The sequence below is a fragment of the Suricata suricatta genome, chromosome 14 (genome assembly GCF_006229205.1).
Source record: "Suricata suricatta isolate VVHF042 chromosome 14, meerkat_22Aug2017_6uvM2_HiC, whole genome shotgun sequence".
NCBI classification, from domain to species: Eukaryota; Metazoa; Chordata; class Mammalia; order Carnivora; family Herpestidae; genus Suricata; species Suricata suricatta.
This window is the reverse complement of record NC_043713.1, coordinates 36,852,450-36,876,216: the sequence shown is the minus strand read 5'-3', so window position 1 is coordinate 36,876,216 and position 23,767 is coordinate 36,852,450. Positions and strand designations below refer to the sequence as shown.

Genomic DNA, 23,767 nt, shown 5'->3' with positions numbered 1-23,767 from the left:
AGGCCTAGGCTACTTTTCAAAAATGTGTCCTGGTCTACAAAGATGAAGCCCAGAAGATCGTCAGGGTGACCCAATTATAGTTATCCAACCTGCCTAAAAGCACATAAGATGGTCCCTCCGATAAGAAAGTCCACTTACTTTCCCTGGGTTTCCTTTTTCCTTTTTTTTTTTTTTTTTTTTGGAATTCTTGAGTTTCTGTATATGGGATTACCTAAGAGTGCTTTGCTGTTGGCAATTTTTTTTCTTTTCTTTTCTTCTTTTTTTTTTTTTTACCAGTTATAGTGAAACATAAGAGATAAAATTCACCAAGTTAACAGATGTGAAGGCAGATGAAAACATTAGTTTTGTTGCTTGGGTAAATTTTCTTTAGCCTTGTAATTGATAAGCTACTTAAAACAGTAGAAATCCTTTAGAACTAGAGTATTTGAAGGAAATAAGTCAATTCACAGCCTCAAAACATAATCCAGCTGAAGCCTGTAATGTACTTAACAACTGACCGCAGTGTGGAAACCATGTCCCCAGACTCCCTTCTGACCTTTAGACATGAAGCCCAAACTGAACAAGGGCAGCACATTGAACTTACAACAGTTTATCCCAACAGCTGTACCCTCCTGGTTACAGTCTCGCAGGCAGACGCTTTCATTCCCATAGTGACTTCCAAAGAGGAATTATAAAATACCTTGAGAAATTATACCATTAATATTCCCTAAGTGCCCATAGCGGCAGAAACGGAAGAACAGAGGTTCAATGAAGACACAGACTCTGTCCAGGACTCTGACTTTACCTCATTGATCTTCCCCAGGGCCAGGCTTCCCCTAGAATGCATGAGTCAAGTGACCCTTCCCTGTAAATCAAGTGCCTTCCACCCAGAACACTGTGATTTATAGAAAGTTTTCTGCCTCTGTGGGAAGTTAATCAAGTGTTTTCATTACATCCTTATCCCCATTGCAACCTTCATTTTTCAATACCTTAAACCAAAACTCAAAGGTTTTTGTGATAATATAGATGGGTAAATAGCTAGCTAGCTAGATACATACACACCCCCAATGTTGTAGTACATGTTCATTGTGTGTTTCAATGAAGTCAGCACATTCCTCACATCTACAAGAATTCTTTCCATTGAGTGCTGTATGAGTTGATAATTGACCTCAAAATAAAAATGTGATATTCTCTATCTTATCAAAATATGCTAATTTTATCCAACATAATGCTGTGTTCCAGAGTCAGCTACAAAAAGACACCAAAGGAAACATGATGCCATGAATATTTCAACATAACAATTAGCCTTTATGTTATTCTTTCATAGAAAATTACTCATTCTGCTATATTTTCAGGTATTTGCAGCAAATATGGTGCCCTGGAGCAGTGGGGTGTGTGTACATGATGAACAAATGTCTCTCTTTTTCCTTCCATCAGATATCTTCTCAATGATTTCTGACTCCAGTGGGGTGATGGTTTATGGGCGATACGATCAGTTCCTGCGGGAAGTTCTCAAACTACCCACGGCGGTTTTCGAAGGTCCTTCATTTGGTTACACGGAACAGTCAGCTAGATCCTGCTTCTCTCAACAGGTAGGTGTTGAAGGGCGGCCAGGAGACATGTTTAAGGAAATATCTCTCAAACAGTAGTTGTTCTTCTGTATGTTACTTCAAGTCACTACTTAGACAAATTCTTCTTCGTGATAAACTTAGCGCACCTCTGGTCTCTGACAACTGACCTCAGAACCAGTAACTAGGGACGCCTGAGTGGTTCAGTGGGTTAAGCGGCCGACTTCAGCTTAGGTCATGATCTCATGGTTGGAGGGTTCCAGCAGCCTCAAGTCGGGCTCTGTGCTGACTGCCAGCTCAGAGCCTGGAGCCTGCTTCGGATTCTATGTCTCCCTTTCTCTCTGTCCCTCCCCTGTTCGTGCTCTGCCTCTCCCTGTCTCTCAAAAATAAATAAATGTAAAAAAAACAAAATTGAACCAGTAACTAAACTCAGCATACCTGGAAAATAATAACTGGTGGCTCCTGACCATGAGCCAGGCACCATGTTAAGTTCTTTACTTGAATTGTCCAATTTAATCCTTACAACAATCTTATACCCTAGGCATCATTACTGTTATTATCACTGCACTATCAAAGGGGCCAAATTGTCACTCAGTCTCACTTGAAACACACGTCTGGGCCAGCGCCAAGTTTCTCCAACGTCTAGCAGAGGAAACAAAAGAATCGCATAGCACATGTCACACACCATCGGGAAGGTCCAAAATATGACAGACACAGCTGCGTCCATCCCCCACAACATGATCCATTAGGGGTCTGAGTGACATGTTTTAAGTGGGGGTGGTGCAAATTAGCCTAGAGAAGCTATTTAGTTCTTTGGGGATTTCTGTGTTTATATCTGTCCAGTCACATAGGAAGTCTAAATGTCCAGCACCATTCTCTGGTGTGATGTGATGGTAGTTTACAAATCCACAAATTGAAGGTTTGTTTAAAATTTTTTAAAAATCCAAACTAACCAAGAATGTCCTCTAAAAGGATCTATTAAATCAGAAATCAGTGCATAGCAGCTACTGAGAAGCCGCATTTGACTGCCCAGCTAGTAAACTGCATCAGTCTGTTTACTTGTGACCTAGAGGGTCAAAAACGCCTCAGCCGTCCCTGCAGGTCATGGATTTATGTAGAATGACAACTGTACCCGTACAACCCATGAGAGATGGGACGGTTTGATACCCTGAGTGCCAACTCTGCTCCTATGCTGTTTCATCCAGACAGCCTCTCTGACCTCTCCTGCTCCCCCACCCCCAGGCCAGCTTAGGGTCCTCCTCTCTGCCCCCAGAGGAAGCATGCTCCCCTTTAGATTTCCTTTTGAAGGGCACCTGGGTGGCTCAGCCGGTTAAGCATCTGACTTTGGCTCAGGTCATGATCTCACGGTTCGTGGGTTCGCACCCTGCATCAGGCTCTGTGCTGACCGCTAGCTCGGAGCCTGGAGCCTGTCTTCAGATCCTGTGACTCCTTCTCTCTCTGACCCTCCCTTGCTCATTCTCTCTCTCTCTCTCTCTCTCTCTCTCTCTCTGTCTCTCTCTCTCTCTCTCAAAAATAAATAAAAACACTTAAAAATTTTTTTTTAAAGATTTCCTTTTGAGTTGGTAACATCAGAATGGTTCTATCACCTAAGCTCCTTCTACACAACTTCTTCACCCAGCAGCTCTCTTCCATCCACAAGTCCTGCTCATTTCAGCTTCTAAACATGTCTCCAGTGTCTTTCCTCATCAGGACCTGTTGCCTGGCCTACTGTATTAACCTCCACCCTGGTCTTCTGTCCTCTGGATTTGTTTATTTGGTGCATGCCCCATTGCATTCCAAACTATTTCAGAACCCCACTATAAAGAGGCATTTTAAGAAGACCTCAAAATGCATACAGTAGTACAACAGAATAACAATGCACAGAGAGAACATGAAAGAAGCTTCGTCTCTTATCATCTGTCCCTCACAATGCCCATCTAACTGTGCCACTCTCCTGCTGCGCAGCCTAATCCCCTGCAGAATGAAGCCCCCTCTCTTCCAGACTCTGCGAGCACTTCTGTCCTTCTCCAGCTCACCTGTCTGCCCTCCATACACAGTCCTCTTTCTCCCTTCTTGCTCCAAACATTCCGTTTCCTGAATCTGTGCTTCTCTGTTCCCAGTGTCCTCTCCATTTCTTGACACCAACTCCTTTTTCTTGCCCAAACATCGCTTTCCCCAAGAAGCCTTTCACAAAAGACATAAAGCCTCCTACCTTAACCATCTTCATATCTTAAACAGGTTGCTTCCCTCTCTCATAAAAGGCACATGACAAATGATTGTCATACTGAACTTTACTGATTTAAGCGTTACTGAGTCTTGGGGCACCTGGATGGTTCAGTCAGTTAAGTGACTGCCTCTTGATTTCCGCTCAGGTCATGATCTCATAATTTGTAAGATCGAGCCCCACATCAGACTCTGCACTGACCCCATGTCAGGCTCTGCACTGACAGCAAGGAGCCTCCTTGGGATTCTGTCTCTCTCTCTCTCTCTCTCTCTCTCCCTCCTCTTTCTTTCTCTCCCTCTCTCCCTCTCCCTCTCCCTCTCATGAGCCCTCCCTCACTTTCTCTCTCAAAATAAATAAATGTAAAAAAAAGAGTGAGTCTTCCCTTTTAACTGAAATTAGCTGTTAAAATAGTGTCAATCAATCCAAAACACAAATTTATTAACCTAATTTTTTTCAACTTCTTTATTCATTCCTCTATGGATGGACACTTGGGTTGCTTCCGTATCTTGGCTATTGTAAATAATGCTGCAGTAAACACAATGGTGCATATATCTGTTTGAATTGTTTTGATTTTCTTTGGGTAAATCCCACTGGTGGAATTACTGAATCATATAGGAGTTCTTTTTTTTTTAATTTTTTTATGTTTATTTATTTTTGAAAGACAGAGAGAGCAGGGGAGGGTCAGAGAGAGAGGGAGACACAGAATCTGAAGCAGTCTCCAGGCTCTGAGTGAGCTGTCAGCACAGAGTCCAACACGGGGCTCAAACCCACAAACTGAGATCATGACCTGAGCTGAAGCCGGACGCTTAACCAACTGAGACGCCCAGGTGCTCCAGGAGTTCTATTTTCAATAGAACTTTTAATCCCTACTGTTTTCCACAGTGGCTGCACCAGTGTAATTCCCACCAAACAGTGCCCAAGTTTCCTTTTTCTCCACATCCTTGCCAACACTTGATATTTCTTGTCTTTTTGATTCTAACCATTTGATAGGTGTGATGTGAAATTTCATTGTGGTTTTGATTTGCATTTCTCTCATGATTAGTGATGTTGAGCATCTTTTCATGTGTCTATTGGCTACATGTATATCTTCTTTGGAAAAAATATCTATTCAGGTCCTCTGCCCATTTTTAATTAGATTATTTGGTTTTTTGGTGTTCAGTGATGTAATTCTCTATATAGTCTGAATGTTAACGCTTTATCAGATGTATTATTTGCAAATATCTTCACTCTTTCAGTAGGTTGTGTTTTTTGTTTTGTTGACAGTTTCCTTCACTTTGCAAAGGTTTTTATTTTTGTATAGTTCCAATAGTTCATTTTTGTTTTTGTTTCTCTTGATGACTTTTTAAAAATTTATTGATTGATTTTGAGAGAGACAGAACACTTGAGCATGCACATTTGGGGGAGGGGCAGAATGAGGAGGAGAGGGGGGCGGAGAGGGAGAGAGAGAGAATCCCAAGCAGGCTCCACACTGTCAGCACAGAGCCCAATGTGGGGCTCAAACTCACAAACCATTGAGATTGACCTGAGCCAAAATCAAGAGTTGGACACTCAACTGACTCAGCCACTCACAGGCCCCTTGATGACTGTCTTGTATTTTAATACGACCTACATATTCAATATGATTTATATATGATGTTACCAAAGCTCAAAATTCCTTTTGAAATATCTTATAGACTGCCCTATTACATATTTTTCATATATCCTCAATGATGAGAGATTTTTATATGTTGAAATCATAATAACATTTTTGGAGACTTCCCGGAAGGATTTTTAGACAGTATGATGATCAAAATGGATAAGATCATTTGAAGTATAAGAAGAGGCAACACAAATATAAATAAATAATAAGACCAGTTTATTTTTGTGCTTCATAAGCTGGCTATAACAGCAGTTTGAATGATGAAAATTTAAAACTGTTTGCATTGCTTCATTGGAAAAAGGACAAGCCATTCCAAGTAATTATTTTGAGAGACTGGATTATTTTAGATACTACAAATTGTGGTAACTTTTTAAAAAATATTGTCTCATGACTTATACTTTACATAAGTATCTATTTTTGATGTTTATTCATTTTTGAAAGAGAGAGGCTGGGAGGGCCATAGAGTGAGGGAGACACCAAAACTGAAGCAGATTCCAGGTTCAGAACTGTCAGCACAGAGCCTGATGCGAGGCTGGAACTCACAGACCATGAAATCATGACCTGAGCCAGTCAGACATTTAACCGAGGAGCCACCCAGGCACCGCTACACAAATATATTTTCACAATAATGTTGCTACCCTATAGTACTTAAACTATCTAATATTTTGAGGGAAAACTACCATTGTAAATATCTGGTGATAAAAAAAATTAATTAGAGAGTACCAAAATATTTTGTGTGTGAAATTACAAGGACTAGTGCAGAATAGGTGCCTTGAAAAAGTGTGATAGTTCTTCACAACTCATTTCTTATCTAAGGATATAAATCTATCCCTGGGCGATCTGTTCTGTTCTATTGATTGAAGTATCAATTTTTGTGCCACTAATACTGTTTTGATTACTATAGCTTTGTAGTATATCTTGAAATCTAGAATTGTGATACCTCCAGCTTTGTTTTTCTTTTTCAAGATTGCTTTGGTTTGTTGGGATCTTTTTTGGAGAACAAACAGATGGTGACCAGAGGGGAGATGGGGTGGAGGGTTGGGGAATGAGTAAAATGGGTGATGGGGTTTAAGAGTACCACTCCTCTTGATAAGCACTGAGTAACATAGAATTGTTGAATCACTGTATTGTACACCTAAAACTAATATTACACAGTATGTTAACTATACCGGAATTAAAATAAAGTTTAAAAAAACTAGTAAGCAAACAAAAAACTACCCCATCCACCTGATATTATAATTCAGAATTTCAAATAAAATACTGATTTTTGCATATAAACCTGTTATTTTTTGTCATTCATCCTGTTAAATTATCATGTATTCATATAACTTCTTATTTTTGTCATTTTGAAGGAAACCTAAAATCCATTCCTTTTCCACACCAGAAAGGACCAGGATAATGCAGACAGATGCAGACTGAGTTAAGAGGAAAGATATATCAAGAAGAGAAAAAGAGAATTTTTGAAACTATAGGCTGTTCTCTCCTAACAGCAAAGGGCCGCTCTCTCCTAACGGGATTTCCTCCTAATCTTGTTTGGCAAGAACCATTCATATTAACCATGAAGTATTTAGTACTTACAGAAGTGGAGGAAGTTTAGAAGGGAAGTTGTCCTACAAACTTAGAGGACTGAGCGACTACTATAGGAATTGTGGTTTGTGCTAAGATACACGACAGGGTAAAGTTGTATAGAGCAAGTCTACTCTTTTTCTTTCCCTATTGTTTTCATACTGCCCCTCATACACAAAAGCGACCCTCTCAGGATTGTTGTTCTCCCTATGACAACACTGACTCAGCCTCAGTGGAGATAATCTAGTCCTATGTATGTTTAAGTATGAAAAGCAACCAATGGTTTAAATTTAGAACCAGCTCTTTAGGTGTTAGACTATATTCTGTTTCTTCATATAGCAGAGGATAATGGAATGTTCTCTTTCTTTAATGGCAAAAGGTATTTAGATAGCAAGTAAATTCACCTTATTCTCTGTTCTAAATTTTTGTGGGTTTTTTTTTTTTTTTGATGCAGAAAAAAGTCACCCTAAATGGTTTCTTGGACACACTCATGTCCGATCCTCCCCCACAGTGTCTGGTCTGGCTGCCCCTTCTGCATCGACTGGCAAATGTAGAAAATGGTGAGTAGTTACTACTGAGCTACGGTCATTTTTTTAATTATTAAAATTAGGCTAGCAAGTCTACAGTTAGTAAGCCAAGGTCATTTAATCATTCTGAGTTTTGAAAAAACATTTTTCCCTGATCAGTAAGGCTTTAGAGGTTCCCTGCAAAATTTGGAGAGTCAATCCCATCAACTCATTAAATCTCATCGTGTTCCTCTCAATTACAAGTCATGTGTGGCTGTAGACGTGCTAGAGCAGAAGAAGAATTTTGATAATGAATATAACATTTTTTATTATTATGACATAATTTTTAGGTATGAATTTCCAATATTGACCTTCATGGCATTGGCTGCTCCTAGGCACTTGGGCAAGAAAAGGTGGAAGAGATGGAAAACAATTAGATTATGGTACTTTGCTCATCTTTAGTCATATGCTTCAAATGGAAGCTTTCAATGATTGTGGTCACATAATAACGTAACCAAAGGCAATTGCTTAATAACATGTAGACAGTTACTTGGATCTGACTATTTGTTAGTTTCAGATCTCAAGTATTTTACCTTGCCTGCTTTATAATTCAAATTATCTGCCAATGAGAGTTAAGTGTCTCTCGAACTACCTGAATTAGAACCATATTCAGATAATTTACACATCTCTTTGGTCATCTGCCTGTCCATCTGCCTCTCAGGAAAGAAAAAAAAATTGTTAAATGGAGGCAATATCACTCATGAAATAAGCCTATTCGCCACTCCATTTTTTTTAATTCTGTTCTCTCATCCAGTTTTTCTACTCTCCCTCATTTCCCTCTTTTTTTCTCCCTCTCGTTCTCCATGTCTCTAACATTTGCTCTCTACCCATTGGACAGTCAGTTGTGTTCATCCATTGTGCTTTTGAGTCTTCCAGTGAGCTGTGCTTGTCTCCTAGAAACACAGAGCAGTTTGGGAGAAAGGCGGGTTGGTTTGGGTAATTTATATTCTTGTAGAGTATGAGATGGGAGTAGAAAGAGTGAAGGACATAACAGAAATCTGTTATTAAAAGAAGACCTATCCTCCATCCCATTTCATTTCCTGCACCTTCCACACACATGCTTGAAAAGGATAGTGAGAGTCCAGGAATAAGCATAATGCTTCTCTCAGCCCAAATTGACTATCATATGAAATCATGGCACACAGCAGAAAAATGCAATTCTCATTAGGCTGTACTTTTCCTTATTCTGGCTCATACTTTGATTTTCTCATTTTTTCTTCATTTACTTCCCCGCTTAGTCTTCCATCCGGTTGAATGTTCTTACTGCCACAGCGAGAGTATGATGGGATTCCGCTACCGATGCCAACAGTGTCACAATTACCAGCTCTGTCAGGACTGCTTCTGGAGGGGACATGCCGGTGGTTCCCATAGCAACCAGCATCAAATGAAAGAGTACACATCATGGGTAAGGCAAGGTCCAGTCAGCACTTACACTTGGCTGCGTGTCACTCAGAATACACGGGAACATCAAGGATGGGAAGAGAATTAAGGAGCAAACCTATCTTCTCTCACATTCCTTTCTTCCCTTTCCATCCCACCCCCGCCTCACTGGGGTCTCTTAATTGTTGTATTTGAATACAGTGTAGCTTCCTAAGACTTAAAATATAGGAAGACTCAAACTATGTTACTTCTTAGAATACAGACAATTCAGTACTGGTTTAGATAACAACTGACCAAGCACCTTCTGGAACATAATTTCAGTTTCACAGTAAGTTAATGCTCTTTCCAAGTTTTGCTTTATAGTGTTTGTGGAAATTGCTTAAAAATTATTGTTAGTTTCTTTTTTCTTAGCTTCTGAAGTTCTTCTGTTAAGTGCATGACTAGCGTGTAAAGTTGACAGGTGTGTGAGCCACTCATCTTTTTTTTTTTTTTTTTTACTTTTCTGGAGAAGAGGAGATTGTGTCTATATGAGCAAATCATCTTTTTGTAAATAGCATGAGTGACCAACTTGCCAAAAGTAACATGTGAGTGTCTTTCCATGTAACGCGTGAGAGGAATTTGACTCAGCAGTTTAGTTGGCTGACCCATATCTCAGCTGTGCTCAAAGATCAGTTCCCCAATGTTGTTCTTTGTACTTCTGTGAAAGTCTTGCTCTGTATATGGATTGGTTTTTGTTGCAGGTAGCATCAGACCTGTCAATCCCTCTTAGAGCAGTTCTACACTAAAAGAAAATGCAAACTTTTTATGAGTTTTTTTCTGTATTTTCTGTATTTTATTTAAACTATAGTCTTTATTAAAGAGGAACTTATTGTTCTTTTTGTATAAAGGAGATCTTCAGATAATACATTTTAAATCAGAATGTTCTCTCTAGGAATTATTATTGGGAGCAAACACTCAGTGTAAATATCTTCATTTTTTTAGCATCTATCAGATTCTGAATTCAAGTACCAGATCCTCACTAAGGTATCGTCTGCTGAAGGCTTTATGCCAGTTCAGATGCCCCTCCCATGTCGGTTATGTCACATGCAGGAGACGGATGTACTAACACAGATCATGAAATACAATTTAGTACAGAAGATAGGAGAAAACACTCTGTCTTCCTATGGTCAACATCCTACCAATTTTCTAACTTGCTCTATCTCAGATCCTGGAAGGCTAGTGGTTGAGGACTAAGCATTTTTTCATTGTTGTTCTAGGTAAATGGTAGAGTCCATTTAGGAGCCTCTTTCTTAGGGGTTGTGGACTCTTAAAATTACATGACAAGGCAATATCTTTGCAAAGTAGGATCTGTCTCCTCAAGAGGATAGAGAGGCTCCAGTGTTTATGGGGGTGAAGAGCTCTGCCTGTGGCTGTTTTAAGTGTTCTGAGAATTACATCTCCTGCAAAAGCCAAAGAAGGACTTCTTAAACAATGCCCCTATCACTTAGCTTTTAAATAATGAAGACAAAGTCACTTCAGGGTATTGCCATTTGTGGGCTCTCTGTGTTAAAGAAAGAGAAAGTTGTAAGTGGCTTCTTATGGAAAGGAAAAATTGCCATGAAGATTTATTAAATGCGGTAGATTATTTTTGATAGATTTGGCTATGAGATTTTAAGAGAAAAATCCTACTAGTCTAAACTAAAAAGAGGTATCGTGATGCTCTGGAAAGAACATGAATTTTAAACCCTAAAGCCTCGGACTGAAGCTCCACTTTTACTTTTAGCTGGACATATCCAGCCACACTTGAAACATCTTGCACCTGGACACCTGTGAAACCTTCTGCTCATCTTCTTACTTCCACTCCTATCTCCCCCCAAATCCTTCTAGATCTCATCTGATCCTGTCACGTCTATGATATAAACTCTTCATCATCTCCCTCTGCGTCTGTGATAAAGACCACAGTCCTTGATGTGGCATAAAAGGATGTCAATGACCTGCCTTCTGCTTTCCTCTCCAGAGTGGGGTCTTTTCTTCCTCCATCTGGAATTACCTTCTCAATCCCCTGAGTTTTGATCAGAAGGACTCCTGCCGGTCCCTTGAGTCCCAGCTCAGAGGTCCCATGCACAATGACTGCTTCCATTTATCACAGCATTTGCTAACACTAAGCCGCAGGAGGCAGGCGCTCTGGTGGCTTGTCCCCAGCACTGTAGTCCCAGCATTGAGCAAACTCCCTGACTCGGAGTAGATACTCAAGGAAGTTTCATGAATAAACCAAAGAATGAATGAGTGAGTGAATGAACATCTATTATGAGAGCAAATCATCTCATAAAATACTGTATAAATATTAGTTATTGTCACTTCTACCTTTCTTCTTCCAGAAATCACCTGCTAAGAAGCTAACTAATGCATTAAGCAAGTCTCTGAGCTGCGCTTCCAGCCGTGAACCCTTGCACCCCATGTTCCCTGACCAGCCTGAGAAGCCACTCAACTTGGCCCATATCGTGTGAGTATCTTTGAAAGATGAAAGGACATTTTTCTTCATTGACACATGTCCACATCCATACAAAGGCAAATTCATAGCCATTGTCAGGGGCCATGTTTTAAATTTTAATAAAAAAAAAGAAAGTGAAAATGTGATTATAATTTTTATTGTAGGGGTATACAGTACCTCTGTCTTGATGTGCAAGCAAAGTATGCAACACTAATGTAAGTCATGTATAGGTCAAAAATATTCAGAAAGCATCATTATAAAATATAGATGTGAGACTTTTTACAATTGGACATTAATTATCAATGGGATTAATTTAAGGAAAATTTTAAGACACACCAAACCTTAATATCATATGTGCTTTGAGTCCCCAAATAAAAGCTCTTTGTCACATTCATCTGCAGAGCCAGTCATCTTAAAGATGTCAGCAAATCTAGAAATTGTTGTCTTATCCTAAACTACACAATGTTAGAAGAATCATGACCCATGCATGGGAAGGTTGAAGAGGGAGGGTTGGTGGTAAAATTCATCAGAACATCCAAAAATAGACTTTAAAAATTGTTTCTCCAAAGTATTTGTGAGTTTGGTGGGCAGAGGGTGGGTGGGCCAGGAAATGGTGCTACCACCAATTCTTCCCACCTCCTAGAAGCCTCTTGCCCTGGAGCCTCTCTCAGGCCTGCATGTTCAGATAACAGGGGAAGCTTAGGTAGAAGAAAGTATTTCTTTCTTGGTGTTATCTTGGGCTCAAAAGAAGAAACAAGTGCATCATCTGTGTCTGTGCCCAGTTAGGAATTATGTAGTCACGGGGATGTCAGAAAAGACTCTAGAAAAGGTGGCTCCCCTTTATACAAACTCCTTTTTGTTTTACACAGTTCAGCAAGACCTCCTGCACTGCAGGGCCTATGTTTTCATGTGGACATCCAGAGGGGGGCTGATCAGACCTATCAAGATTAGGAATCCACCAGTACAAAGGTCATGCTTCAGGCAGTTCAGAACATGACCCATTAAAGGCGCCATGATGGATCCAAGCAGTAACTCTTTCCTCTGATGGATCTAAGCAGATACCGTCAAATGATTTGTGCTGTGACATGTCTATGGCCTCATGTAAATACTGCAAGGCTCTGTCTGGTTTGCTCCCAAGGGTGTTTTGAGGGGTCACTGCCTTCAGCAATACGTACAGCTGGAGGCTTTTGTTGCCAGCATGAGCTAAGCATCCAAAAAACTAACATAAGCCAATTCTGTAGAATGTGGTGAACAAATTTTTGGAAATTTTGATCCTAAAAATAAGCCTTAAATAAGCCAGAGGTAAATAAATCTGGAGAGTATCCCAGATTTATTTACCTTATTAAGCTATTCTTATTAAGACCTCAACTGTTCTTCCGATAGCCAGAGACAATACGAAGTTTTCAATAAATGAACAAAAGTAAGTGAAAGCACGTCCATGCTCTCTGAGCTCTGCCATGGAGTCACTTCCCACCAGCCTGGCTAAGAGTTTCACCCCAAAGAACAACGTTCAATCAGAGCTGATGGGTGAAAGGAAAATAGAGAGAGAATGGATGTGAACAGCCTGACTCTAAGAGTTTTGCAGTAGAACAGAATTAGAATGCTCCCTCCCATTTGGAGATAAAATTAGGAAGTGAGGCAGAGTCACACTGCAGTATTACCTGGCACAGAGCCTGCACCCAGTCATGCTCTGGCCTGGTGTGTGTGTGTGTGTGTGTGTGTGTGTGTGTGTGTGTGTGTCATTTAATTGACTAATGAGTAAACACATCTTTAACTTTATAGTGGTAATATGATCTGATGTGTTATTCAGTGAACTAACTGAGGGAAATCTCTAAACAATTTGAGTTTCTTGAAGAGTTGCCTTTGTGTAAATACTACAAGGTTCTGTCTGGTTTGTTCCCAAGTGTGTTTTGAGGGTTCACTGCCTCAAATTCTTAAAATTCTTAAGATTCTCCACTAATGTGCCTTTTTCTGAGAAAAGTTCCATATATTTAACCAGATTCTCCAAATAGTCCTTGAATCAAATTAGTGATCTATACTCAATGATAATATATCTTCCAGGGTGAATGTCTTAATTTTAAAATGCAAATTGTGAAAAACATTTAATTATTGAAATGCCATAAAAAAATTCTACATGCAGAATGTCCCATCTATATTAGACCAGAATTTTTTTTCTGTTTTTAACTTTAGACATTTTTCTCTAATTTACTCTTCAAATGTCTTTGTCCTAAATAGATATCCATGGCTTTTTCTTTTTGTTTTTTGGATGGGGCTAACCAAGACTTCTAATTTTAAAATATGCTGTTGTTTAACTATTCTAAATTATCATAGATCCATAAGGCTACTTAAGTAGTGACATTTTGGTATTTTGGCATTTGTTCTTAGCTATTGTATTTCTCATCAATTTTACCATGATTAACAGTCTCTATTCTATTCAATTTCTTGCTGCCAAAAGTGATACTTGGTAAGTAGTTTAAGGGTCCCCTGTGTGCTTGTAAAGACTTATAATTCCACTTGGAATTATGGTTATGAGATACAAAGCAAGTGAGTAACATGAGGCCAGTTTAAAAGTAATTCTGCCTTAAGCTGAACACTTTCCATTCATAAGATGAATACCAATTTTATAAAAATGTCCTTGGTGAAGATCTTGTCCACAGGGAAAATTTTGTAGTTGATCTCTGTGACTTTATCTTGTGGAGCTATTTCTTTTTCATAAGAATAAATATGTTTAAAGTTCCCAATGTGACCTATTTATTAAAGTAACTTCTCATTTAATTATGGAGGAAATAAGAACCTCAATCCCTTTGACAGGCACCATTTGGTGCCAAGGTTAGTTATAGTTGTGTCCCAAGTTCAACATTTGCACGATGAACCTGAAACATGAAGCCATTTACTAGAAACTGCAGTTTCAGCTTTGCAGTGGCCAGGTTCTATAGAGCAAATTTACTAGGCTAGCATTCCAACTCTATTTGTTTTCTCATTTCCTGGAGCTAGAGCACAAAGGAGAAATTTAAAACAGAAAAACCAGAAATATTGGTCAAGTGGATAATTTCAACTTCTTGCAGAGTTAAAATGCAGAAATTCATTCTTCTTACTGTTTTAAAATCTGACTTACCTAACTTTTCAAAAATCACATAGGACATTTGTATAAAATAAATATCCTTCTTATAAAATGAAAGTGTATGCTCAAGGTAGAATTAGTTTCAAACTAGCCTCATGTGTCCAAGACACAACCCAATGCAAAACACTAAGATAGTTTTCAAAACTTAGCAAATATGTTTAGAGTAGATGAAATAGCTAAGCTGCTATTTTGACCTCATCCAACAAATAATATCTTTAAAAATCTTACAACACTGTTTAGCACCAAGTACGAGGAACCAAAAGTTTCAGTGAATTTTTGCAAGTAATGTTGACAACTTTAAAACCGTATAGCATCACTTCCATTCCCTTAAACCCACAGTGAGAAACAAGTCTCTCTTTTCCCCAGGATCTCTCCATTGTGGAATCCAAAACCAACTTTGGTTCCCTAAGGTAGAAACTAAACCATTACAGATGTGTCTCTTGATCAAGCCAACACAACTAGATTCTGTAGGTTACTGTGATTAATATCTAATGTTCAAAAATTCTGCACCATGTAACTCAAAGATAGAACTACACTGAGATCAAAATGTCCTCTGACTCAAAATGATGCCCATAATCTGAACTCTCAATCCCATCTCATGGAACATATTCCAATGAACCTAACATAAGACTAAAAACCACTTGGAGATGAGATAGGCATCTTAGCTCTATCATTTACCTGAACCAAGACATTAGTGATAGGGACAGAATGACAGGCAATAATGAAAAATACTATTGGAATGGCAGACCCTGTGCAGTTGGGGTTTGAGGCCATGTACAATTCTGAGAAATACTGAACCCTATTTTCTTTCTCTCATCATATGAAAAGAATTGAAGTTTATAGGATGACTTGCACTATGTGCCCTATTATATAGAACATCCAGATAACAGAAACTCACTAAATCCTGTGGTGCTTGATGGCATCTTCTCATAGAACAAAGAACAAATAAAGCATGGTATGCTTTTGCAACTGGGTCACTCCAGACCAGGGATATTGAGAAAGGGCCGTTGTCATGTGGAGCCCAGGAAAAGCTTCTGAAGCCCCAGGAATCCTCTGCTTTCCAAGAGGATGTAGATTCTGCTTATCATTAATTTTTCAGAGCTTCTTCTTTTAGAAGACAGTGGGCCTAAAGCTGTCTTGAGTCCTTGCTCCATTCAAGCATGTGACTCAGTGAAACAGCAAGCCTCAAAGCTCACAGATAAGTATTCCTATGACATCCAGAGGTCTTCCTCCTAATGTTTAATGGAAATTCCACATTTTCAAGGAAATGTAACTTCCCAGAACACCTAAATAATTTCACTGCAAAATGCAAAATTTTGTGTTGATCCTGGATATGATAGATCTCTGATCGTTGCAGCTCTTTTCCTGGAGAGATGATGGATAGTTTTTAACTTGTGACTTTTGCTTGTTTTAACATTCCATCTGCACTATACTTCATTTTAGGCCACCCAGACCTGTAACCAGCATGAATGACACCCTCTTCTCCCACTCTGTCCCCTCCTCAGGAAGTCCTTTCATTACCAGGAGGTAAGTTCTGATCTTATTATGAAATAAGCCCTCTCTTTGGTGATGACCCCTAATTCTGGGTTAAGGAAAATTATTCTAATGTAAGCCAAGTGTGGAAGATTATTGTTAGAAACTAGTTTTTAAATATGTGTCACGAGTTTTCACTCATGTGGATGCTTTTGAAAATGGCTGGGGTGACTTTGGGGATTAATGTCACATCAGCAAACTTGCGTTTACGATTCACCCACAGTAAGAATGTGGGGTATGTTTAAATTTTATGACCAACACACATGTATTCCATCTCATTGAAAAAAATCACCTTTAAATCACTTGGAATGGCCCATTTAAGCCAGGGAATTGGAATTTCAAGATGCAATGGGAAATTTATTATATATATTCTGAAACATTGTATAATCTCATCTCAAAATTTGGTGATCTCTGGAGTTCCTGAGACTAGAGGCTGAAGACCAAACTTGGAAGTATACTTTCCACATAAGTGATTTCAGGGATAGTAAGAACTTTTTAAAAAGTGACTCCTGTTTTTATACAAAGATTTACTCCCATGTGAGCAAAGAACAGGTGAAGCAAATACTTCTCAGACTAGCTTGATAAATGCACAGGGTCAAGAGATATTCCAAATCATTTGATCAAATCTCACCAGTAAAGTACCAGGAACTTATTTTATAAATACATGGAGAAGCTCACAGGAAAACAGAAACAAAGGTAAGGAGAAGTGGAGTGAGTAATGAACATAAGATTTCAAATGCCTTTCAGCAGGAAAAAAAAAAAAAAAGAAAAAACCTCATGTTTCATAAAATGAACATAATTAGCCTTTTCCCCTGGCGACATTTCTGAGGTACCAATTTCACTATAATATCCTGGTACATTCACGTGAGGGTGTGCAGACAATGAGACTCAGAACACTGCTGATTTTTTTCCCTGAGTTCCTGTATTTGCCCATCAGCAGGACCGGGAGATGATGTTCCCCATAATTGTAATTAGCATAATGAATAGAATATTGTAGTTGGTGGTATTGCCCCCTCCAAATTAAGCAGGTCTGTAACAAGTGGAAACGAAGATGCACTTGAACTGCAGAACACCCCCAGTGAAATAACACAGTTTTGGCCCGGCGTGTTCCTTTTAGCGCTCCTTTTCAAAACCACAAGCACATTCAACCATCTTTTCCAAGACAAAATCACAAACTGGAAAGTTTATAAGACACACGAGTCTGTACATCTATCCAGGGAAGATCTGCCACGATGTTAAGATGTGCTTTTGTTAGGAAACCCTGCATTCTGCAAATGTCAAGCAGAACTAGACCCCATCCTTACTGAAGGTCGTTTTATATCATTTCAGCTCGGACGGTGCTTATGGTGGATGCGTCTAGATGGATAACATGGCTTCCTCTCCTCTAAAATATCCCTATTATACTTTGAGCTGTTCTGGTTCCTCCAGGGTGCGTGGTACCATTAACCCAAACTACGATCATTTTCCTTTTCTCCCATTTTCAGTCCTTTTGGAATGTTCTCTGTGAACCACAGATACGTTATTTAAAGATTGCAGTTCTTTCTATCACAACAGAGGTTAGCCTCTGATTTCTGTTTTGAGGGTGCTGTTCAATAAAGCTGTGTACATTGAATGTCTTTCCTCTCTGAGTGGGCCTTGCTCTGTCCGTGGAAGGTTTTAATGAGGTCTAATTGTTTGCATCACTCAGGTCACCTGAGGGGATGAGTGCATCCAGCCCTGTGGCTGAAGAGCATTCACTCATAAAGCTGTATGTAAATGAGCTTGACCACGGCGCACGGTCAGTATCGCTGTGCTCAATCACTAATCATAGCTAGTTGTTCCGTCCCTAGACTGCTAGTTGTTCTCCTCCATCACTAAAATCCTCTTTTAGTATGTCTTAGTAGAGATGTAGAAGTCTTCTGGGATTTCATGAGATTCCATGGAGAATTTTCAACTCGAGCTGGACTTCTCAGCTCCTTCCTCTCTTTCCTGCTTGTTATTGATTTCACAGCCTCATACCAGTATACATGAGATGCATACATAGGAAGAGTACCACCCCGGATCTTCTTCTTTGGCTGAAACTCTGCTTTTGCATAGTTTGCAAGACCCCAGTTGATGATTTCATAGATTCTTGTATCAAAGAGCCTCTTGGAATGATCTTTAGCACTAATGGCGTTAAGACCAGGACAATGTCACATGGCTGGACCATATTGTAGTAAAAAACTTGAGAATTTATATCTACTATCCCACTAAGCCTGGGCCACGTTTCCTCCAGGTCAGGAAGTCTGATTCCAATATATTTTTAACTTTTTAATGTTTATTGCTGAGAGAGAGAGGGAGAGAGAGAGCGCACAAGTGATCGAGGGACAGAGAGAGAGGGAGACACAGAATCTGAAACAGGCTCCAGGCTCTGAGCTGTCAGCACAGAGCCCAACATGGGGCTTGAATCCACGAACCACAAGATTATGACTTGAGCTGAAGTCGACCACTTACCTGAGCCACCCAGGCGCCCCTGATTCCTATTTAACAATTTCAAAACAAATTTCATGCTCTCAATGCTTAATTTCTATCACTTCATAATGCTGGTTGGTGACCCACGGTTTGTTTCTTAACAACGTCCATACACAAAAGTTGGTGGAAACCCATCATGCCAAATGTAGGCATAAATTAAAGGTCTTATTCTTCCTACAGTTGGAACTGAACCAAACAAGTATGACCTAGAGCTCTGCCCTCCCTCCTGCCCCAACTCAACTGCCCTTTTAAAAATCTGATAAAACCTAAAATTTAAGCAAGCCAAGAATGGCGTTGGCCAGTGTTAAGGCAGCGTTAGGAAATTAGGGAGCTATGACATACGGATACTTTAGCCTGAGTTTTTGGTCTTTCATATTGTGACAGATTTGAGAAAGATAAAGCAGGGCAAGGATGAATTGAAATCACCACTTGAGAATCCTGTGTACAAACTCCTGGAATTACTTACTTAGAGTTCTTTACAAGCTTACATACCACTCTGATCTTCAAAAGGCTCTAGGGTATATCTTTGAAGTCTGTGGACACCCTAGCAATCCACCTCACACAGATTTACGAGTGCATAGCTCTGGCCACCACCACCGTCTGTCGCAGCCCCTGTTCCTATTTCCCTTGCTAGTTGCGCACTTGATTTGCTTTTCCCTTATGTAAAAGAAAAGAGGAAATTCTCAAAGGCACTCTCCCTTAAACTTTTGATGTCTTCATGTGTGTGCGTGTGTGTGCAGTTAGGTACAAAGTGGGTCAAAGGACATAATTCATAAGCTAATTCACCTCATTCATTTTTTTGATCATAACCATATCCCTAAACCTAGATTATTTTCTCATAAATGCATCAATTTAAGGGAAAAAACGTTGGATCAATGGAAGTCTATCACCACCCCTAGGAAAAGAGCTCCAAGAGCCATGTGTGGTGGCAGAAACATTTTCTAAGCTTATGAAAGATGGACTGTCATTACTGCAAGTAGTATTGCCAGACCCAAAGGTCCCTTCTCCCCTTGGCCACCTTCAGCCCCTGCATATCTGCCAACTTTTCCCCCTTGGTAAAGTTCCAATTACCTTGTCAAAATCCTTGCCTCATTTGTGGGAGAAAGTCAGTCCTTGCCTATATAAAATAAGTTTTTTTTTTTTTACTTCTGGCCACCTTCTTTATTAGCCACAACAAGGACATTGTAAAAGTTTGAATGTCTACATTCTTTTACCTCCAATTTTTTAATGTTCTTTTATGTTTATTTATGTTTGAGAGAGAAAGACAGAATGAGAGTGAGGGAGGGACAGAGAGAGAAAGAGTCACAGAATCCAAAGCAGGCTCCAGGCTCTGAGCTGTCAGTACAGAGCCCGACATGGGACTCGAACCCATGGACCACGAGATCATGAGCTGAGCCAAACCTGGATGCTCAACTGACTGAGCCACCCAGGCACCCCTTTTTTTTTTACTTTTTTTTGATGTTTATTTATGTTTGAGAGAAAGAGAGAGACAAAATGATACCTCCAATTTTAGGACCATCTCTTAAAGGTTTCACAGATATTTTCACAAATGCAACCTCTAATTTAGTAGCCATTCATAAATCACTTTGGCCATTATTTATATAGCCACATCTTGTCACTCTCCCAAGTATCAGAAAATTGGTTATGATTCATAGAGCATGTCAAACACAATCTAATATGCTGTTTTCTGTTTTGTCACAATGACATTTGGTTAATAACTAATACTATAATAGACGCAGTTGTGTGCCTGGGGAAGGCACACCACCCACTGCAACCATGCCCCAAATCTGGATTTTTCCCAATAAAGCAGCATTTATTTGTGAGACATGTGTTGGTTGACTGGTTGGTCAGTTGGTGGATTCGTTTGGGTTTCCAACCCCAAAACGGCTAATCCACTGTGTCTTTTTCAGTTTTGAACACTTTGCTTACCCGAAGATTCTTTGCCTAACAACCTAAATTTTTTTCATCAGACTTAAAACATTCACACTAAATTTTAAGCATTTGTGCTTTGGTAATCAAAGGTGAAGTGAAATAAAATTGAGGCATTGAATTCAGCCTTGGCTTCTGAAAATCAACGTTTTCTCCATGATTAATTTTTTCTAAGATTAAAACCCATCCTTTCCAGTCAGGAAAATAGATACAGTTATAAATCAGCATCACAAAATCGATAAACTTATACACCAACCACTCTGAAGATTTCTTCACTCTTCTTCACTCTTGTTTATGTTGACTGAAATTTCATGAAATATGAAATAATTGCTCTTTACAGTTAATTCTTTATTCCATGTAGCCCCAGAGCTCCACTAATACACTAGCTTTTTTTCAAACCGGAAGCAAGACTGGTCTTCACACTCCACTCTATTTCCATATAAAACTATTAGTGCGTGATTACGCCTGCAGTCACCTCCCTTCCGCCCTTCTGTAACCTTTATTCTCTTCCTGAAGCTGCTTTAGTTCTCTCTGTGCATGCCCTCTCCCCAGCACACTTTCCCAGATGCTCTCCTGACTATAATCCGATCGACCCAGCTTGATGATGTCTGGGGGAACAACATAGTAAATGTAGTGAACCAAATACGACCCGCGAATTCTTATTATTTCCTCCATGGTACCTGCTTAAAAGATGATTCAGCTTTCATGCCAGCCTGAGTTGATTACAACTAATTTTCCTGCTGAAACACTGAGCTATTTTTTAATGCTTGTTGGTGGATTTGTCTGTGGCAGATAGTTTGTATCAGATCTCAGATATGGGAAGCTAGAAAAGGAAAGGAAAACAGATTTTTTCCAGAAATTATCTTGACAAAATGGACTTGTGGGCATTTTTTTATGGTTTTTAAATTAGTTTAATTCCCTTGTTACTAGCCTGTGTTAATAATAGTGAGAAGCAATTAAATAAAAAACAGCTTTTCTGAGATATAATTGACATACAATTCAATGAATATATTTAAAATAAGTGCACAATTCAGTAAGTTTTGACATAGACAATGTCATATGCACATATAACACATATGTGAATATGCACATGAAATGTTCATATATATTATGAACATATATGTTTTAAGTGTGAGTGTACACACATACATGTATGGATATACCCATATATATGTGTGAGTGTCTACATATATACATGAGAAGCAAAATTTTATTCACAATCAACAGTTAGTTACCTAAGAAGGAACCAATTCTCATGCTTCACCTGTCTGAACATCACACAAGTTTATCAGTTATTTAAAATCAATAAAGATGAAAATATCTGTTTTTAATTTGCCATTATTTAAATACCATTTTCCATTTAACCATTGCGATAAGAATTATTTTACCTTACATCATTTGCTTATATAATACTGTTGCTCCATGAGACTGCATCTAGGACTTTCACTTAAATTCTTTTATTTTATTGTTTAATAAAAGAAAAAATATTTGGCCAGAGCTAATACAGTAACAGCATAAGCAAAAGTGACTTTTAAAACCATATTTCAGGTTTAAGCAAAAACCCAGGGGACATTTGTGTGTGATTATTTTACCTTAGAACACCCCAAAAATGTTTGCACTTAAGCTAAATTCTGACATCAGTTGTCACCCTTCAAACCCAAGGGGGAGTTTTAAATAAATAAATATGAGACATTTTGAATTTGTTCTATCATTCCTGAACTCATTGTATCATTGTATGTGTGCATATGAAAAAAATTGGGAAAGGCCATTATTTTTATAGGTCCTGTTTTCCAGAAGTCTGTAAAGGAATTAGTGAGAACACAGAAACTTTTTTAGAAAAAAAATTTGAGGAATATTTCCTGCCTTTTTTTCTTCCAGAAGAACACATAAACTTCAAAATTTACCTTGTCTTACCCTCCAGGATATGATTGTCACCATACCCATTAATGTTAGTGTGTGCACAGAAGAATGAACTTATACAAAGCCAAGAACCTGGTGGAAAAAAATAAACAATTAAAAGAGATATGTGTACATAGAGTTTTAGAGACGGTGACCTGCTTTACCTTGGGACTCAGATTACAAAAGATTTATTGTACATGGTCAAGAGGAGTTGTAAGTAGTTCCCAGCTATAGAAGTTAAAAGGAAGGACACATTTTGATTTGAGAACAAGGCATGTAGAAAGAGAGGCTGTTACCAATAGAGTTATGTGCAAGTTATGTTGCAGTCTTGCACACTGAATGCCAAAAGCATCATTTCATGGGAAGAATGTAGGTTTTAATGTGCCTGATCCCAAAGCCCAATATGAATTGGAATATGACCACACAAACAGCCAAGCTACAAAATGGAAGTTTAAAAATCTAACATATTCCACAAAATATGGTGAGTGTATATTGCTTTGAAGAAATGACAAACTATATATTGTTGCTATTCTCCCTACAGCTCAGGAGAAGTTTTTCACTTTGCTTTCCTTCCTTGAGCTCCTTGGGAGTCACAAAAGAAATTCTGGTGAAAATACTTCACATGAAAGGTCTTTATAGAGCCAAGGTTTAGGTGAAACCTGCTTCTCCTATCAATTCTAAGTTCTTGATCCATTTCGTTTAGAAAGAGTGGCTTTTTCCCCCTTGTCTTCATCATGAACTTGGCTTCCTCTATCCATGGTCACATTTTTGGCTTCTCAGAATTTGAGAATTTGAGACCAGTTCTAGGAAGTACAGAAACTATGTGGACAGTGAGTACCAAAAGTCAGAAATTCTCTTGGCCCTAGATACTAAGAACTGCAGTGAAACGAAGTAAATGGTATATTTCTACAAACTCATAAATGCAGAGAGAGTAATTTCCATATTTTCCAAGAACTGGTTTTCCCAAGAAATCATGTGGGAGGCAGAAAAAACATAAAAGGATTTAAACGATTTCTTCAAACCAACACTGCCAAGGGCAAGTGCAAAGAAAATGACAATAAAATGAAAAGAGATGTGTGCAGATAGAATGTCTACTCCTCCTCCCTTTGAAGGAAGAAATGATTTGGGAAGAAGAATGGAAGAAAAGAGAAGAGAGGAGACAGGCAAATGGAGAAGGGGAAGGAGAGAGGGCCTCAAAGAATAGGAGGAAAAGAATAAGGCCACCAAAGGAAAATCTGGGCCACTGCTCCCTTCCTGGAATCAGCAGATTCCTTCTATGCTAGTGCCTGGCAATGACCTTCTATGCTAGTGCCTGGCAATGACCAGGTGTCAGGATGTACTCCTGGGGTTTTACTGACACGCCACTTTCTTCCTAGGAGACTTCACTGGAGTAATTGGCAGCC

General features: G+C 39.0%; 1 protein-coding gene across 23 annotated transcripts in view; it reads left to right on the top strand.

Moving 5' to 3' along the window:
- Positions 1 to 23,767, top strand: part of DTNA (dystrobrevin alpha) — a 255,612-nt gene that overhangs the window by 176,307 nt on the left and 55,538 nt on the right. For 7 of the 23 annotated variants that reach the window (XM_029921418.1, XM_029921412.1, XM_029921423.1 and 4 more), the window contains exons 7-11: positions 1,417 to 1,571; positions 7,431 to 7,536; positions 8,781 to 8,947; positions 11,280 to 11,404; positions 15,957 to 16,040. In XM_029921418.1, coding sequence (XP_029777278.1) covers positions 1,417 to 1,571; positions 7,431 to 7,536; positions 8,781 to 8,947; positions 11,280 to 11,404; positions 15,957 to 16,040 — 637 coding nt within the window. Of the gene's footprint in view, positions 1 to 1,416; positions 1,572 to 7,430; positions 7,537 to 8,780; positions 8,948 to 11,279; positions 11,405 to 13,847; positions 13,857 to 15,956; positions 16,041 to 17,375; positions 17,663 to 17,733; positions 17,824 to 23,767 lie in introns of those variants that run through there. The other 16 variants (XM_029921417.1, XM_029921422.1, XM_029921420.1 and 13 more) reach the window with 5 other exon arrangements.